The sequence below is a fragment of the Brachyhypopomus gauderio genome, chromosome 12 (assembly GCF_052324685.1).
Source record: "Brachyhypopomus gauderio isolate BG-103 chromosome 12, BGAUD_0.2, whole genome shotgun sequence".
Taxonomy (NCBI): domain Eukaryota; kingdom Metazoa; phylum Chordata; class Actinopteri; order Gymnotiformes; family Hypopomidae; genus Brachyhypopomus; species Brachyhypopomus gauderio.
In genome coordinates this window covers 1191310-1211398 of record NC_135222.1, presented here as the reverse complement: position 1 = coordinate 1211398, position 20089 = coordinate 1191310, and the positions used below count along the sequence as shown (strand labels likewise).

Genomic DNA, 20089 nt, shown 5'->3' with positions numbered 1-20089 from the left:
TCCCCAGTCTCCTGCCAGGGTAGCAGCATGGTTTGCTTTCATATGACACACACTATTACTAAATGGACATGGCAGGTAATTCTAAGACAAATAAATGCGGGTGGGTTGTGAATACGGCGAGCTCTTTTAGTGGACTATGATCACGATGAAGTTCACTTTACTCTTGACAGGGAGCGTGTTATTCACAGTGATTATCTTTTGTTATATTGCAGTATGGCACTTGCACTTGTCTTTGGTGCAGGGTTGATTTTACACACGGCAGTGGCATATACTGAGTTTCCACCGTGTTACCTTTCTAACCATTAAATGTACATGGTAAAATGATCTCTGGGTTAATAATTTTGTGTATGCAGGACAGCATCCACAAACCCATGAAATGTGTTAACATTTATATATAACAATTATTTATCAAAATTATCTTGAGGTTCAAATAAAAGAAGCAGAGACTTGAGGATCTTGTGACTTCAAATGTCTACTGTATAAAAAAGGTTCCGTCTTATATCCTAGATTACTTTGTCCAGTTAAATTACTGCAGAATAATAAATACAAACACGATCTTATACATATTACATTACTTATACAGTGGAGACTTTGTTGGAAATAAAATATACACCACAGATTTGGTACATATCACCCTGACACAAAGACAAATTATAACATTTGATGGGTCTTAGTGAAGAAAAAAGAAAGAAATAAAGATTGAAAAAGAAAGAAAGAAGGGGTGTGCAAATGGATAACAACAGAACAAATACCTCAAGTAAAGTGTTGGAAACAGGCCTGATTACTCATTTTAATCTTGTTTCACAAGATTTTTAAAATAACTTGTATTCTGGGTGACAGCAAGAAAGAAAAGCCCCACGTCAAACCCATATTAGCAGCACAGCACAGTACTACAGCCAAGAACTACAGCCCAGAACTACAGCACAGTACTGTACTGCAGCCCAGAACTACAGCACAGTACTGCAGCCCAGAACTACCGCCCAGAACTACAGCACAGTACTGTACTGCAGCCCAGAACTACAGCACAGTACTGTACTGCAGCCCAGAACTACAGCCCAGAACTATAGCATAGCACTACAGCACAGTACTGTACTGCAGCCCAGAACTACAGCTCAGAACTACAGCACAGTACTGTACTGCAGCCCAGAACTACAGCCCAGAACTACAGCACAGTACTGTACTGCAGCCCAGAACTACAGCCCAGAACTACAGCACAGTACTGTACTGCGGCCCAGAACTACAGCCCAGAACTACAGCACAGTACTGTACTACAGCTCAGAACTACAGCCCAGAACTACAGCACAGTACTGTACTGCAGCCCAGAACTACAGCTCAGAACTACAGCACAGTACTGTACTGCAGCCCAGAACTACAGCCCAGAACTATAGCATAGCACTACAGCACAGTACTGTACTGCAGCCCAGAACTACAGCACAGTACTGTACTGCAGCCCAGAACTACAGCACAGTACTGTACTGCAGCCCAGAACTACAGCACAGTACTGTACTACAGCCCAGAACTACAGCCCAGAACTACAGCACAGTACTGTACTGCAGCCCAGAACTACAGCACAGTACTGTACTGCAGCCCAGAACTATAGCATAGCACTACAGCACAGTACTGTACTGCAGCCCAGAACTACAGCACAGTACTGTACTGCAGCCCAGAACTACAGCACAGTACTGTACTGCAGCCCAGAACTACAGCACAGTACTGTACTACAGCCCAGAACTACAGCCCAGAACTACAGCACAGTACTGTACTGCAGCCCAGAACTACAGCACAGTACTGTACTGCAGCCCAGAACTATAGCATAGCACTACAGCACAGTACTGTACTGCAGCCCAGAACTACAGCACAGTACTGTACTGCAGCCCAGAACTACAGCACAGTAATGTACTGCAGCCCAGAACTACAGCCCAGAACTATAGCATAGCACTACAGCACAGTACTGTACTGCAGCCCAGAACTACAGCACAGTAGTACAGCACAGTACTGTACTACAGCCCAGAACTATAGCACAGCACTACAGCCCAGAACTACAGCACAGTACTGTACTGCAGCCCAGAACTACAGCACAGTACTGTACTGCAGCCCAGAACTACAGCCCAGAACTATAGCACAGCACTACAGCACAGCACAGTACTGTACTACAGCACAGAACTACAGCACAGAACTATAGCACAGCACTACAGCACAGTACTGTACTGCAGCCCAGAACTACAGCCCAAACTATAGCACAGCACTACAGCACAGCACAGTACTGTACTGCAGCCCAGAACTACAGCACAGTACTGTACTACAGCCCAGAACTACAGCACAGTACTGTACTGCAGCCCAGAACTACAGCCCAGAACTATAGCACAGCACTACAGCACAGCACAGTACTGTACTACAGCACAGAACTACAGCACAGTACTGTACTGCAGCCCAGAACTACAGCACAGTACTGTACTGCAGCCCAGAACTACAGCACAGTACTGTACTGCAGCCCAGAACTACAGCCCAGAACTACAGCACAGTACTGTACTGCAGCCCAGAACTACAGCACAGTACTGTACTGCAGCCCAGAACTACAGCCCAGAACTATAGCACAGCACTACAGCACAGCACAGTACTGTACTACAGCACAGAACTACAGCACAGAACTATAGCACAGCACTACAGCACAGTACTTTACTGCAGCCCAGAACTACAGCCCAAACTATAGCACAGCACTACAGCACAGCACTACAGCACAGCACAGTACTGTACTGCAGCCCAGAACTACAGCCCAGAACTACAGCACAGTACTGTACTACAGCCCAGAACTACAGCACAGTACTGTACTGCAGCCCAGAACTACAGCCTAGAACTATAGCACAGCACTACAGCACAGCACAGTACTGTACTACAGCACAGAACTACAGCACAGTACTGTACTGCAGCCCAGAACTACAGCCCAGAACTATAGCACAGCACTACAGCACAGTACTGTACTGCAGCCCAGAACTACAGCCCAGAACTATAGCACAGCACTACAGCACAGCACAGTACTGTACTGCAGCACAGAACTACAGCACAGTACTATAGCACAGCACTACAGCACAGAACTATAGCACAGCACTACAGCACAGTAGTACAGTACAGCAGCACAAAACTACAGCAAAATACTGCTGCACAGTACTACAGCACAGAACTACTGCAGATGCCCAAATACTGTAAACAAAGCCTATGGGAAAAAAGCTGATTATAAAAGTTGTGGAAGGGAAGGAGGGGGAGAAACTATTATTATAGTATACCTCTTGTTATTTAACTATTATTATAGTATACCTCTTGTTATTTAACTATTATTATAGTATACCTCTTGTTATTTAACTATTATTATAGTATACCTCTTGTTATTTAACTACTTAACTATTATTATAGTATACCTCTTGTTATTTATTTATTTAACTATTATTATAGTATACCTCTTGTTATTTAACTATTATAGTATACCTCTTGTTATTTATTTATTTAACTATTATTATAGTATACCTCTTGTTATTTAACTATTATTATAGTATACCTCTTGTTATTTAACTATTTAACTATTATTATAGTATACCTCTTGTGATTTATTTATTTAACTATTATTATAGTATACCTCTTGTTATTTAACTATTTAACTATTATTATAGTATACCTCTTGTTATTTAACTATTTAACTATTATTATAGTATACCTCTTGTTATTTATTTATTTAACTATTATTATAGTATACCTCTTGTTATTTAACTATTTAACTATTATTATAGTATACCTCTTGTTATTTATTTATTTAACTATTATTATAGTATACCTCTTGTTATTTATTTAGAATTTATGCTAATATTCAAAAAGGATAGCACAGCCTATACCACAGTCTATAGCAACTTGACCCAAAACAAATCCATTTTTGTTTAAGGAAGTTTTAATTCATTAAAACATCGAGCAGTCAAAGTGCCTTAATCATCTGGTAAAAACGCAATGACGGCAATAACCAACCATTAACAACCTTCAATTAAGAAAACCTCTACATCCCCCCCCCCCTCCCCCCCCCCCAAAACACCTGACGTGAGTGTGTGACCCCAACCCCTCCCCCTCTCTGCTCCTGCTCCACTCAAAGTTATTGATAGAGTGGAGTTATGGGTTAATAATGCGTGGGCCAGTGCATGGTGAGGCCCTATTATATGCAGGTAATAGATAGGGCCGAGCTTTTGAATGACATTGCAGTGAGATTGCATGACAGAGGGTCGAGCGATTTATGGCCAAATCAAGAGCTTCCTCCTCCCTCAACCTTCTATTCCCAGCTTGATAAAGGGGCACATGAGGCTCAGCTATATCTCCTGGGGTTCATCGGTTCATAAATAGAAGTGAAATAATTTAATCTGCCTGTTGTTTCAGGAATGCTCATGAACGGATATGGGCGTGGTCTTCCATCCCTTTATCCCTGCTCTCACATATCTCTCTCTCTTTTTTGGCTGGGAACTGCATGAGGTATATTAGCATTATACTGCCCATCTTTCCTAGGACCATTAATCAGGTTGAATGATTACAATATTCGAAAGCATGCTGCATTCAAGTATCGATAGCACTGAAATGATGCCATGGCTACACAATGCTGCAGTCCACATACGTGTGTGTGTGTGTATACACACACACACACACACACACACACACACACACACAGTCCTTGTGCTGTTTGTATTGGATTTAAAGGTCTTGCTGTTTTGTGTTTTAGCAACTCCTATAATTCCTGTGTTGGCAGGACTTCTCACAGTTTGTTTTTCTGATGCTCTCTAGAGTGTTCCAGTATGGTGCCAGCCTGTTGGTTTATTGGATTTATGATCAAGAGGAAGCTTCCCTGTATGGTCTTTGGCTCCTGTTTCTTATAATGATGAGTTTTAGAAGAATAATAAACACACTCTACATTTACATCCAACAACCTGAGGCTCCTGCACGGTGCACAAACATGGTAAATAACGTGTTACTTTATAAATTTCCTCACATGTCAATTTACTAAGAAAAGTCTCTTGTAAAAACCTGTTGCCTAATATGGATATTGGGAGGAAGGAATAAGGGATCCTCCAATCAAACGGACATACTGTAATAGTTTTGTCAAGCAACCAACATGAAGTGTGAGCAATGAACAGGCTCGTCAACATGATCTGTTTTATTGATTTAACAATAAAACCTTCTAGCCTGAAGTTTATGTTGTATTTGCCGCCTATTGAAAATACAATGACACATGGAGGAAAATCTAACATGAATTTCATAAATGGGCTTCGAAGGTTTTTGCTTCCAGTCTAGATTAATAATGGATATCACATACTCATCATTTTCTAAGACAATGTTTAGGATTAACCTAATGTAGTGATGTAGTGGTAAGAATGTACACTCCGTACAAGCACTAATTCAAGTAGGCTTTACTCAATAGCGCATTAAACACTAATGATTTTGTTTTGTATGGCTGCAGATTTGGACATTGCTGTCCTGCACCCTCTGTATTTAATGTGCTTAAATTCAATATTTGTTGTAAAGCCACACAGCCATTAAAGATGCATATTCAACAAAATGGTCATTAAAGACCCACATGCTGGCATGTGCACTGGCTGTCTGACTTTTTAGAATTTTCATCAAGCTATTTAAATGCACTAAGATTTTAAAGATTTTATGCTTAAAGAACATACACACACTATTCTATAATTCAGTCTTGGCACTTACAAACAACTCGTATGATTGAGATGTTACAGAGAAAATAAGGGCTTGAAAATTCCTGGGAAAACATGAATCAACTAGTAATTGAATCTACATCTGTTTGCTTGTGTTGTCATCCCCCCCCCCCAAAAAAAAAAATTAATAAAGGCTGGCACGCTATTTTACAATGACTCTTAAAGTGACTTCGCTCCTGGCTTTAAGACGGTCATTAACTGTTGACACACTTTATTCTGATAGTTACCTCAATTTCAGCTGTTTTCAATTCTGTCAGCTGTTTAAAATTTAAACCAGTTATAGTTACAGACACATTACTGACTTGAGCAGACAGGAAATAGGATCGGTTCCAACCATCTCAAATAATAGCAATAAACGCCCACCTCCCAAATAACACCACACGTATGGACTTGGTCTCAGCTGAGCTTCAGAACACAAACATATTTGACTAAGGATGGACAAGCATGCGTAGTCATCGCTGAAGTAGGTCATTTGCAAGAAGGTGGAATGAAGCAATAGTTCAGATGATATGGCTACTCTAAGCCTGCATGAAAACCACATTTGCTAAATGATTATTTAAATGATTACAATTATTTTGTTAATCTTGTAGTCATTGTTGATACAAATAATATTTAATAAACTGACCTTACTTACACCGACCAGTTGTCTAAGATACAGACAAAAGATCCTTTATTATTTCAGCGCATCTCAAATAACAACTTCAGATTAGAGGCAATATCACTCCTCTGAGCAGTTTAGCATGTGCGCCAAGCTACAGACAAGCAGTGCTTTAATGATATCTCCGGCAAGGGACTAAAACAGTGTGGAATTTCAAAAAAAGCCAAGAGAAGTCATGAGATACTACATAATTTCTACGATTACTTTTCTGCACCCTGAACAGCCGTAACACAAACACAAACACAAACGTAATTTTTACTCACATAGGTTTAAAAGGAAGTGGTTCGGTAAAAGTATGATTCAACAACTTTCTACATCAATTACCACTATGCTACAAGATTTTAATTAGATGTCAGTGAAACTAAACTATTTATAGTGCGTTTAATGATCTGACTCGAACTAAATTTCTATCGATTTTTCCTGCAAAATATGCATCTCTAATAAAGATACAGTTGATTAAGAAACATAAATTGCCAACACAGAATTCAAGAAGCATGCATCCAAAAAGCTATACATTAACTTCTAAAACTGAACAAATATGTATAAAGTTAATAATTAAATATTAGAATATGGCAGTTATGTAATTTCATATATTGCATTTCAAATGTTATTCTGAAATATGGAAAAATTGAGATGTATCTTCATTGTATTAAAGTTTCTGTGGTGGTAATGGACATGAGAGGAAATCAAGAAGAAACCTTTAAATGATTTTAAGACATTTATCATCAATGTGCACATACTTCATGTAGTCTTGTAGAATTTAGTAAATAGTATGAAACTGTAAGTAAATACAAATTGCTTATTATTCAGAAATAGTTTCCTTTTTGTCTAAAATATAATCCAAAGTTTTCATAAATGAAAATCACAAAAATACAAAAATATATAGCAATGACTAAATAAGAAATTGTTTAAGTATAACACTGCTGTAAGAGATTTTAATTAATTTCCAGCAGTGGCTGTAAATACACAGATAACTAAATAAGTAACAAGAAAAAGAAGCAACTGAAAATTCATTTAAAAATATTTAACAAATGCAAGAGAATGATTTATTCTTAAATAATTTAGAAAAAAGCATCTTAAGAAATATTAAGTTCTAGATGTAGTTTTACAATTTAACACTCTGCTTTAAGGATCCTAATAAATAACCTCGATGTGATCTTTTTAAAAATAACACAGGCGGTAATTAGTACAATTAAGCTGAGTAACAAAACTATCAAAAAATAAAAACATCTGTATATGTATTCTAACTTTCCTGAGTCAGCCAACTTAAAATGCTTATACCACTCCGTTGGATGAGTAGTGAACCCAAAGTCACCATGGTATGAGTAGTGAACCCAAAGTCACCATGGTATGAGTAGTGAACCCAAAGTCACCATGGTATGAGTAGTAAACCCAAAGTCACCATGGTATGCATTTCATGAGCGTTCACACCTCAACCATTCCCTAAGCCCTCACTGTCGGTTTGAACATGTTCACAAAGATTGATCATATCTGAGTGACTGAATAGGTCAGCTGAAAGACTGGCTAAGACAGAGTAAGAACAGACTTGACTGAGAGGGAGGGAGGGAGGGAGGGAGAGAGAGAGAGAGAGAGAGAGAGAGAGAGAGAGAGATGGATGAAACGTACCTGCAGTGAGTTGAGAAGGATGAAGATGTATGCCATGATGATGGAGAAAGGGACCAGAAGCCCACACAGCCAGGTAAGGCCCAGAATTGGTAGCAAAACCAGCACTGCTTTTATTGCTGACCTGTGGAACATAGACAGGTCTCGTAGCAGTGGTGCGTGCAGGTTACATTACTCGCACACAGGACAACGGATTTCTAGTGAACTGTGGGGTTTTTTTTTTTTTTTTTTTTTGGACTCTGGTCTCGTGCCTTCCTCACAGTTTGGGTCAGTCCAAGCACAACAAGCGCTACTGTTTAGTCTCACATTGTGACCATTTTCACACTAAATCACTTTTAATTCTGTTTAGTATAAAATTACCTTCCAGTTCAGGTGACCACTAAAATGAACCAGCTGTGAGAAAAGTCAGGCTGGCCAGGAGGAGGAAGTGTGTGTTTGAGTTTCCCTCGCCAGCGCCATGTTTGGCCACCAACTTTCAACGCTTGCATTGATACTCACTCACACAGACGTACTGAGGTCTGCACCACCACCGCTCATACAGGAGAACTAATCATGTCAGTGGCACTTCAGGTTATGAAAATTCACTTTCGCTTCAGGAAATTATGGCTGACTGTGGCAGCTTAATTTGTATTATGGTTGTTTATAATATCAAGAGGAAGGGGGAATATTTATAAGGCAACAGGGCTGACAGTATATGGGTCTGTTAAAATCCAGTTCTATCTCAGTAATAGTGGAGGAGTTTGCTAGACCACCCAAATGTACAGTTAATTTATGAAATTACAGGGCACAAAAAACAAAGTCTGCATTCACATTTCCTCCCTGGAAAACGTAAAACAAGTCAATAATCTAAGATCCTGACAAAAAAATAAAAATTAAAAATCAGTTAAATTGTATGAACTGTATGATGACAGTCAATATGGTTATAAAATGGCACCTCCGTGTGGTGACTCAGAAGGAGTGGGTTATGGGAACAGATTCATATGAGTAAATGAAGGTGAAAGTCTCCATTTAAACGAGAAAAATAAAAATAAGACAAAAAAAACTCACCTTATCTGTTCTGACACCTGATTCACAGGACTAGTGTTAGCAGCCAGCATCAGAGACCTTCTCTTAGCAGTGGCGATAGTAATGAGCACCACCCGGGTCAGCACCATAATGTTTACCTAGAGGAGAGCACAAAACCTTCTAAATCAACAAAAATATACTATGAACATAGATTAGATCGATCCTACAGGGACTGCAGCACACTCCAAAATAGACCTGAAATCTGACATTTTAATATAACATACAGTAATGAATAATAATTACACTGCCCATGTAGTCTGTGCAACATTGGCAGTTTCAGTATACACAGAGATATATTGTTTGTGTATCCTCAACAAGTTCCTCATATGAAAACCAGATAGAAAAAGTTTTTAGTTGAGTCCTAAGAGTAATCTGGGTGTGGGAAACAATCTTAATTTTTTTTTTTTTTTTAACACATAAATTTTAACAATTCCCAATGACAGCAAAATCAAAATATAAATAATAAACAGATAAATACAAAAGACTTCATAAGCTATGAGAATACAAGTACAATTCCATTAGGGGTTAAGTGAATGTTAATAACACGATATGACACTGAATTCCAGTACATCTTACACTTTCATGAAATTGAACAAATATGCAAAAACAAACACAGATGGCATGTGTGAACGGACATAAGGAAGGAACTGCCCTAAACAAATGGACAGGGGGAAGAGGTCTAGTCCCACCATAATGATGAAGATGACGGGGCCAGCAAATCCCCATATGACTCCATTCTGTACGCTCAGCCAGCAGTGGCCATCGGCCGTGTAATCACCCGAGGCTGAGGCCAGAGTGATGGTGACTATCAGGACGGGCAGACCTGGTGGAGAAAGTCAGCTTGGTGAGCATGGGGAGATCACGCCTAAGTGTGCAGTACATGCACACCTACTCGTTCACCATGCTTCTGCATTTATAGGACTTTTATTTTTTATTTGTTTGGTCTGGCCGAAACAAGGCTACGCCTGGCTCACTGCAGACTGCGTGCCTAGTTAGTCATTTGATCGATATAGGAAAAACCTTCACATTTCAGCTACGCATTCCAAACATTCTTCCTAACATGCCTCCGTGTCAATACATTAAAATATTTACATTTTCAGTTTAACATCAATCAGCATGAAATACTGCAAAAATGCAAAAACTCTGACTGCACATTAACGGACATGGGCTCTACTTTCCTATCTGCCCGATCTGAGTTACTGTGCTTGCCACTGCACAAATAAGGCCATAAAAGGGCTTTTTGGAAAAGACCGCCTCTATATTACCCCAGCCAATCATGTAGTAGTATTTCATGTGGCGATCCTCGCTCAAATTAACAGTCACCACCTTACTCCAGAGCAGCAACCCCTCCACCAACATCCAGCTAAACGCTGCCATGAAGAACAGATGAAGCAGGGCAGCTACCAGGGTGCAGGCCACCTAAGGGCAAAAGTCAAAGGCCAAGTGCTAGGGGTCAAAAGGTCAAACACCAAGTTTATATACATCATGCCAAACATGGCAGCTCAGCCAATGTTTAAAAATTGCTTACATGGGTGTCTGGAGACTGCTAGAAAATTATTATGTAGGTATTAATCTTTGCATTTTAACCATTCTACTTTTTATCATACATAAATATATCAGTTAAAAGTTTAAAAGTGCAAATTAATATTTTTTGCTTTTACCAACTGATATATCAGTTAAAAGTTAACAGAAGATAAAAAGTAGAATATTAATTTGCATCACACACACACACACACACGCATAAATACACTCACCGGCCACTTTATTAGGTTCACCTGCCTGTCCGACTGCTCATTAACACAAATGTTGAATCAGCCAATCACATGGCAGCAACTCTGTGCATTTAGACATGTAGACATGGCCAAGCCAATGTGCTGCAGTTCAAACCGAGCATCAGAATTGGGAAGAAAGGTGATTTAAGTGACTTTGAATGTGGCACGGTTGTTGGTGCCAGATGGGCTGGTCTGAGTATTTCAGAACCTGCTGATCTACTGGGATTTTCATGCACAACCATCTCTAGGGTTTACAGAGAGTGGTCAGGAAACGAGAAAATATCCAGTGAGCGTCAGTTCTGTGGGCGCAAATGGCTTGTTGATGCCAGAGGTCAGAGGAGAATGGCCAGACTGGTTTGAGCTGATAGAACGGCAAGTCGTTACAACCGAGGCATGCAGAAGAGCATCTCTGAACACACCACACATCGAACCTTGAGGTGGATGGGCTACAGCAGCAGAAGACCACACCGGGTGCCACTCCTGTCAGCTAAGAACAGAAAACTGAGGCTACAATTCGCACAGGGTCACCAAAATTGGACAATAGAAGATTGGAAAAATGTTCCCTGGTCTGATGAGTCTCAATTTTTGCTGTGACATTGGGATGGTAGGGTCAGAATTTGGCATCAACAACATGAAAGCATGGCTCCATCCTGCCTTGTATCAACGGTTTAGGTTGGTGGTAGTGGTGCAATGGTGTGGGGGATATTTTCCTTGCACACTTTGGGCCTATTAGTACCAATTGAGCACTGTGTCAATGTCACAGCCTACCTGAGTATTGCTGCTGACCATGTCCATTCCTTTATGACCACAGTGTGCCATCTTCTGATGGATAATGTGCCATGTCATAAAGTGCAAATAATCTCAGACTGGTTTCTTGAACACAACAATGAGTTCACTGTACTCAAATCCACAGTCACCAGATCTCAATCCAATAGAGCCCCTTTGGGATGTGGTGGAACGAGAGATTCACATCATGGATGTGCAGCCGACAAATCTGCAGCAACTGTGTGATGCTATCATGTCAATATGGACCAGACTCTCTGAGGAATGTTTCCAGTACCTTGTTTAATCTATGACATGAAGGATTAAAGCAGTTCTGAAGGCAAAAGGGGGTCCAACCCGGTACTAGCAAGGTGTACCTAATAAAGTGGCCGGTGAGTGTATAATATACAGTACATATAGTAACACTTTACATTGTGTTGACTAACTAACATGAAGTAATGCATTAGTTAACATGAACAACACATGAAGTAACACATTAACAATAATTAACTAATGTTAAGTAAACATGTAACAGTTGCAGCTCCTGGTTTGGCTCTTTGTTGCTCGCACCTTTTTAGAGCTTTAGTGTTTTAGTTTGGAGCAAAAGGGACTAAACAACTAAAAACAGTATGAACACACTTCAGTTTCTATGCTGATAGATTCTGGATATTTCCAAGTTATCCATTACTTATGTATGTAAATCAGTACAATGTAATATATTCCTTTAAGGTCATACCAAAAAAGGTACAACTGTTACGTTTACATTACGTTAGTTAATTATTGTTAATGTGTTACATGAAGTAACTAATGCATTACTTCACGTTAGTTAGTCAACATATATATATATATATATATATATATATATATATATATATATATATATAGTTGATGGGATATTTCTTACATGCCATTCACTGCATTTTCATTTTGCATGTACTGCACATACCTTATTATGAATAGTAGAACCACCGCAGAGAAGGACAATTTGGGCAAAGGTGAGAGATATAAAAAGGTTCTTGTGGATAGATGTGCGGTCTGATTTTGGAATACTGTGTAGATACAGAGAACAAACGTATGCTTTAAACATTTAACCTTTAGATTAAAAAAATAAATAACACTGAAGATTTAGGAAATTATTTTTTTGTTGACACATTATATTAGAATATTCTCCTAGTTCTAACGGAGTGTCAGTAGGTTGATGGCCTGCTGCAAACAAGCCATAAATCTCTTAATGAAATAGGCCAGCCCAATACTACACTGATTAACCTCTCCCAGTGTGACCCTTGTGCTTAATTAACTTCAGTGTACACACCTCCTGTGTGACCATAAAACCTCAGTTCTGAGCACTGTGTCTGTTTAGCCACAGAGCACTAATTACCAGATTAGCAATGTTCAATACTTCTTTCGCCTCAGAAGCCGGTCTTATTGACGTCTGGATGAGGGTCTGATAGCTTGCGGTCACAAATGCATAACAAATGCAGGACAGCACTTAATAACATGAACTCCTACAGTGGCAATGCGCCGCCATTATGAGGATTACTGAAGTATGGAAGGATGATGATCCAGAATTTAAAATCTTCACATCCTACACACACACACACACACACACACACAATAGCACACATTCACAGGGGTGTAGTTGCTGTGGCAGTGTATCCCTGGAAACCACTTACTCCAGCACGGTAAACAGCATCAAGGTCACCAGGAGTGCGCAGAGTGAGGCCCCTGACCCAATAAACGTCAGCTTGGTCAAAACACTCTCCTCCTCCACACTCCACTGCAGAGAGAGACGGTAAAGAGGGCGCACAACAAACACACCCTTCATTTTCTCTCTCTTTTTCTCTCTCCATCATGTTTCTCTCCATTAAGTGTCTACATCAAGTTTCGAGCAATATGACTAGATACTAAACTCAGCAGCATGGTAAAAGTGATTCAACATTTCTGTTCTGAAAAGTTTCACATTTTCCCATTGAATGATCAATTAAGGACATTGGTTAAGGGAAGCTGTTAAGCAACATCTTCCAAAATAAGTTGATAGAATTTATTTCTATAATAGTACAAGGAACACTGATTTAAGTGAAGCTTTTCTTAAATAAATAAATAAATAAACACCTAATTATAAGAAATACAATATGAAAGAAATTCATATTGAACCAGGGAATTCTCCACCAATCTCCATTCTGCAGGGTAACAGAGACCTCTACTGGACACAACTGGCACTGTACTGGCCATCAATGTAAATGTGTAAACTAGTGTGGTGTAGTATGGTGTGGTGTAGAGTGGTATAGTGTAGTGTGGTGTAGTGTAGTGTAATGTAAACTAGTGTAGTGTAATGTGGTGTAGTGTAGTGTAGTGTAATGTAAACTAGTGTGTGTGAACGGATCTGAATGCATTCATATTTCCTCTTTATCAGTCACTGACATCCCGTATACATACCCTTAACTCACACTGACATCCCGTATACATACCCTAAACTCACACTGACATCCCGTATACATACCCTAAACTCACACTGACATCCCGTATACATACAATAACCTCACACTGACATCCCGTATACATACCCTAAACTCACACTGACATCCCGTATACATACCCTAAACTCACACTGACATCCCGTATACATACCCTAAACTCACACTGACATCCCGTATACATACAATAACCTCACACTGACATCCCGTATACATACCCTAAACTCACACTGACATCCCGTATACATACCCTAAACTCACACTGACATCCCGTATACATACCCTAAACTCACACTGACATCCCGTATACATACCCTAAACTCACACTGACATCCCGTATACATACAATAACCTCACACTGACATCCCGTATACATACCCTAAACTCACACTGACATCCCGTATACATACCCTAAACTCCATATAATTCATAAGAACAGCAAAGTTGGTGGTGTGGTTGCAGAAGCAGGACGTGACCTCGAACCCAGAAGACAACACACTGCAGCCGTTGCCTGACCAATCACTCGCATGTGCAGCCCTAAGAAAACGGGGTCAAAAATGAACAATTTCCTGCATCACTTTCAGTCACGTCTTAGAGTGATGTTGATCTGGTGTGACTGTATTTTACACCATCATAACTACAGACTTATAAACATCCAGAATGATGACCCAGAACAGGTCCACTGACTTACATCACACTGACATTCCAAAATATGCAAACAGGCTTGTAAAGCTTGTAATGCCTCTCCTACAATAAAAAAAAACAAATGTTTCTTCTCATGCAACTCCATTTTGGTCAAGCCAAGAGACCTACAAAGCTCTATTTCAACTGTTGCACAAGTTACCAAGTGTGATGTATGAACCGTTTTACACTGCAGAAGAAATCCTCAGTCAGATGATCACTACTCAGCACTTTGCTGTTATGTAAATTTTAGATGCTTTAAGTATGAGATAAGCAAAATGACCATTAGGTAAAATAGTCAGAATACTTCAGAATACTGAGTATTATGTAAACTAATATTGAATATCTCTAAGAAATAAAACAGGCTTCCAAATATTTAGCAAATATTATATATAGATGATCCTTTGAAGACTTTGAGGGGAAAAAATTCTAGGCAAAGGTCAAACCATACCTCTACTATGTTACCTATGATAGCACCAAAACAACAATCTCTTGTCATAAGGCTGAAAAGTGTCTCATGGCTTTAGTCTTCTCTTTTAAAATCTGAGAATAAATCTCTGCTAATCCATACCACTTTCGCAGTGGACAGAGTGTACTGAACAGACACGGGAACGTTCTGCCCCCTGGACACGTCTCGTACTGTAGCTGATATGACTGCTGAAGCCAAAACACCAAAAGATGATCTGAGAAGAACAATACAAGAACAAAATGGGTTCAGATAATGGTGTATGAACTCAGCTTAACGAAACCATAAAATTCTGGCAGAGAAAACCAGGCTCTTACCCTATAATCTCAGTCTGCTGATCATCTGTAGTTTGAGAAAGCACCTCCACCAGGTGGCTGTAGTAAGCATGGATAAACATTACATCCTTGTGACCTGCCAATGAAGAAATCCAGGTTATAATTCATACCAAGCACAAAAAGCTTACATTTCTCAACTATATAGTTTTTCATATACATATATATATATATATATAATATATATATATATATATATATAATATATATATATATAATATATATATATATATATATATATATATATATATATATATATATATATATATATATATATATATATATACACACACACACACACACACACACACACACACATATATATATATATTTTTTTTTTTTACTTTGAATGCTTATTATGAGTTCATAGTCGGTATTCCTAAAGCATTTGTGTAGGAGAAACAAAATCTTTGGTCGGAATATGAATAAATACTAATACTGTTTATGGGCTGGATGCGAGATTTACTGAAAGCATAAAGCAATTCCTAGCATGTTAGTCTAAAGACAGACATCAGGACATCTGTAGGGACGTTCCCACCAAGGGCGTAAATTCTCTGGGCCTCCGTCTCTGGGATCACTATTTCATCTTGGCTGCTAGCATGATTAGCTGAAGGTTTATACACGCAGCTGCAGCTCATCTGAGATAACCTCCGTGGTTCCATATGAACATCTGTAAAACAACCACACCCGTAGCCCCCAGATTAACATGCATGCATATATGCAGTTTTCATGTAGTACTGCAGCTTTCCAGAGCACATCCCAGTAAACAGTACACTCCTGGCACCCGTAGGAATGCTTTACCTATATTTTTTGTTGAAGCTGTAAAGGTTTTCTTTTCTGCAAAGATTGTATCTGCCAGTGTCCAAAGCAATTTGTCAATGCTCTCTACAACCATGAACGGTCTAAGGTGCAGCTGTAGAAAGCAGATTTAGGAAGTATTTAAGTACTTTAAATCTTTACAGTTATCTCACAACCGTATTGTCTGAACTTTTAAACAATTTACCCCTAGCGGCTTCAGATCCAACCATTGCCTGACCAAGATAGGATCAATGATACTGCTGGCTATGTTCAAATAGTTGGTAGCCATGGATTTGAGGTCTTCCGTAGAGGAAGCTGTTTCATTGGTCTGAGCAGCTGCAGCCAGCTCAATGGCTTGTGCGAGGTACAGCAGGTCTGAGGGTGTGATGATATTTGGATTACTCTCAATAATCCTCACAATAGACTCAGCAAATGAGCTCAACCAAATTAGCTCATTTTCTGGGGAAAATGTTGAATTTCTCTCTTCTAATTCCTGTGGAGAGAAACACAAACATTGAGTTGATAAGAACGATAAGGAATTCAATATATACACAATATAAAACTCCAGCAAAACCCACTCACAGGGTTGTCATAAAACCTATCAATGACTTGTGTAAATAATGGGGTCTTGGGAAAGCCAAAGGTATCCAATGGTTCTGTAATAAAAAGTAAATTGAATTTTACTAAAACAAGACACTTATAGACAAGCATAACAATCACCAAGCTTTTGACATAAGTACAGGTCTTCTTCGATATGTGTACTTAAATATATTTCCTTTAGCTTATGATCACCAAACTAAACTGTCTAAACAGTAATACATTTAAAAGATATGTACTTGATAGAAACTATAACGTAATTCTGTACATTGCTCTGGACAAGGCCATTTGACAAATGCTAATGTCAGTGTAAATATATAGAATTACTACCTTTATGAAACTGGCAAACACCCCCTCTTTGTGCTTTGCAGTAATCCCAGCCCCACTTCCCACTGGTAGGGTCAAAGGTTACACAGGTGTCATTAGTTGTCATCCATGAATCCTCTAGAGAAAAATTGTGATACTGTAAACTTGCATTCAACCAGGGGATTATGAGCTGTTCAGTCAAGTGACCACTGATACCTGAGAACAAACATTATTAATGCAGAATTACCAAAAAGATATTTAAACTGCCTTTGCAAATATAATAAACTAGTTAAACCAGACCCAGAATCCAGTGCTGTTCTTTGGTTATTGTTTAATTGTCTGGTTAATCTAAAATAATACTACTATGATTAAAAGAAACAATCCAGCTCTAATACAGTGCAAATCAAGCCATATGCACATTGTTTAAATGGGCTGTAAGAGCGTACAGTCTGTTTCCCATGAGTTGCGATGTGTCAGAGGCAAAGCGTTTATTTTGATGGGTGGGTTTCTGAATTACAGCATACATGAAATATTTACAACCATTTAGGGCCGAGTTTGCCAAATACAACTTGGCTGAAAGTCCAATAGCAGTGAGGAAACCTCATCAGAGGTGGAAATCATTACATACTGCAAACTTGCAGAAGGCAGAATATAGCTCAACATTTAATTCAATTACATTGGCCACAACCCTGCCCCCTCCGATCACCTCTATGAACAACACTTTACCTGGACACTGAAAGTGTCCCCAGTGCGTCTGTAGGGAGGGCTCCAATTCCAGCCCAAGGGCGCTCCATTTGAAAAGTAGGCCATAAGGAATGGTTGAACACTCTTTCGCCATGGTTTGGATTTCAGTGGTGTCCAACACCCGATCCCATATATAGAACTGGGTGATGCTCCCACAGAACGCCTCCTCGTGTTTGATGGATCCACCTTGATCTTGGCCGATGATAAAATTGCCGCCCCCACCGATGTGGTCAGACGAGCACAGGTGACTCCCACGCCCAACCTCCAGACCGTCCACTGTGATCGCCCACTCACCACCACTGCCAGTCCAGCTCACGCACACGGAGTGCCAAGAGGCATCGTTGGCGAATGCTGTTTGGTAAGTGCCTTGTTTACCATGCACAAGCAGCGCAAGCTTGATGGGTTTGCTTTGAGTCACTGTAGCCCGTAGCTGGAACTCATTCATGACTGAAGATGTAGAGTAGGAGAAGACGGTGGACACTCCAAGGCAAGTGGGATCGAAGCGCAGACGAGTGCAAACAGTTACTGCAGACAAACTGGGGAAATTATACAGGAGTCGAGCAAAGTGATGGTCACTTCGGCCCAGGAACTCCAGGATTAAGGCGTCTGAAGAACCTTGGACAATGGACGGGACAATAAGCACTTCTTGGTGGTTTATTTAAAAGAAATAGATTATTATTTCTAAAATGCAACTTTGATCCTGTAGTGTTTTTCATTCTCACACAATGGGACAGCATGTTAGCCATAACAACATCAGTAATCATTAGGGGATGGTGAATCACGGTGTATGAATCTCACCACTTATTTCAGGAACAAGACTCTTCTGGATCCACACAGGCTGGGAGATGTTCAAGGACTGTAGGAAGCAGGTCAGGCCTTGGTTGTCTTCAGCACTGGTGATCACTGCTAAGGTTCTGGACCGCTGTCTGCACAGACTGTGGACATGGTGCCACTGCAACTTGTCTGGTACATACTGATAATAAACCTCCTCATTTGGGCCGGAGGATCTGCTTTCCACAGCAATTTCAAGAGCTGCCATGTAATTAAAAGAGATTCTGTGATATAGTCATACCAGCATAACTCCAGCATCATGCCAAACTGTCCTAATGATGGTGTACCCTGTCCTTTGAATTTCTAATTATTTACAACACATATCCTTTTTTGCTATTAATCAATAGGTAATGGTAATCAACAGATAATAGTAGTCAAGTACATATGCTGTTACATTAGAAAATTTTTTTCCACCAATCATGTAAAAAACAAACAACCAAACAAATACAAACTTGAAACAGACGCCCTTTCTGTGATTGCTTATATTACCTTTTCCAAAGCAGTGGTGAATCAAAACCTGAAAAGTGCAAAGGTCATTACTTGAACAAATATGAAGTTATGAAAATGACACCTTAAAAAAGGAAAGTACTTACAATAACATTTGAGCAAATAATTTTCAACAAATGCATCCTGCAAAGAAAAAAAACACAATAAAGCAGGCTGGAGTTACAAAAGAAATATATGTATTAGTTAAACTGCGCTTGTTTAGAAATCAGTTACAGATTACAGAACTAGCCTGGAAGTCTTTAGTAAATACAAAATATGAACCATTCATCGAACAGCCTAAATTGACAACCGAGAACTACAACGAACCGCATGATTACCTGTTGCCTACCTTTCGAAGTCGTTCATACAATTTACTCACAAAGTACCTAAAACTGATTTTCAAATGCGTCGCCTCCCTTTTCTGCCCTTAAAAACCAAAACCGAAGTTGTAGCGCACGGTGTCACTAGCTTGTTGGGCTGAGAGGAAACTCCTTAATGATATCAGAGCCCAAGAATTCATTGAGAAGTTCAGGCTGCAGCGCGCGCGTGGAGGAGGCGTTTGCGCGCGTGCAGCTTTGAAACAGAGACCTCGAAGAAAAATGTAATTTATCGCTTGTGTATTTGAAACTTTGAGATTAAAGCAGATCAAACCTTCTTTAGTATACGAACTACTGTAGAACGCTCTCAATAGATCATACTGAAAAAACCCCAAAACGTTTAAAATAAACCAAATAGATGATCAGTTATTAATCAGAAAAT

At 39.5% G+C, this 20089-nt stretch overlaps 1 protein-coding gene across 6 annotated transcripts in view; it reads right to left on the bottom strand.

Moving 5' to 3' along the window:
- The window catches only part of LOC143528546 (adhesion G protein-coupled receptor D2), a 65318-nt gene extending 45503 nt beyond the window's left edge, over positions 1-19815 (bottom strand). For 5 of the 6 annotated variants that reach the window (XM_077024247.1, XM_077024251.1, XM_077024252.1 and 2 more), the window contains exons 1-20: positions 19680-19815; positions 19438-19474; positions 19334-19361; positions 18812-19045; positions 17996-18628; positions 17294-17485; positions 16949-17022; positions 16572-16859; positions 16370-16481; positions 16107-16238; positions 15554-15647; positions 15342-15453; positions 14781-14836; positions 14500-14626; positions 13289-13392; positions 12562-12664; positions 10347-10500; positions 9771-9904; positions 9064-9179; positions 8020-8140 (exon numbers count right to left, since the gene is read on the bottom strand). In XM_077024247.1, coding sequence (XP_076880362.1) covers positions 8020-8140; positions 9064-9179; positions 9771-9904; positions 10347-10500; positions 12562-12664; positions 13289-13392; positions 14500-14626; positions 14781-14836; positions 15342-15453; positions 15554-15647; positions 16107-16238; positions 16370-16481; positions 16572-16859; positions 16949-17022; positions 17294-17485; positions 17996-18628; positions 18812-19045; positions 19334-19361; positions 19438-19474; positions 19680-19696 — 2868 coding nt within the window. In that variant the 5' untranslated portion in view covers positions 19697-19815. The remainder of the gene's footprint in view (positions 1-8019; positions 8141-9063; positions 9180-9770; positions 9905-10346; positions 10501-12561; positions 12665-13288; positions 13393-14499; positions 14627-14780; positions 14837-15341; positions 15454-15553; positions 15648-16106; positions 16239-16369; positions 16482-16571; positions 16860-16948; positions 17023-17293; positions 17486-17995; positions 18629-18811; positions 19046-19333; positions 19362-19437; positions 19475-19679) is intronic. The other variant, XM_077024250.1, reaches the window with a different exon arrangement.
- Between the last annotated feature and the right edge of the window lie 274 nt (positions 19816-20089).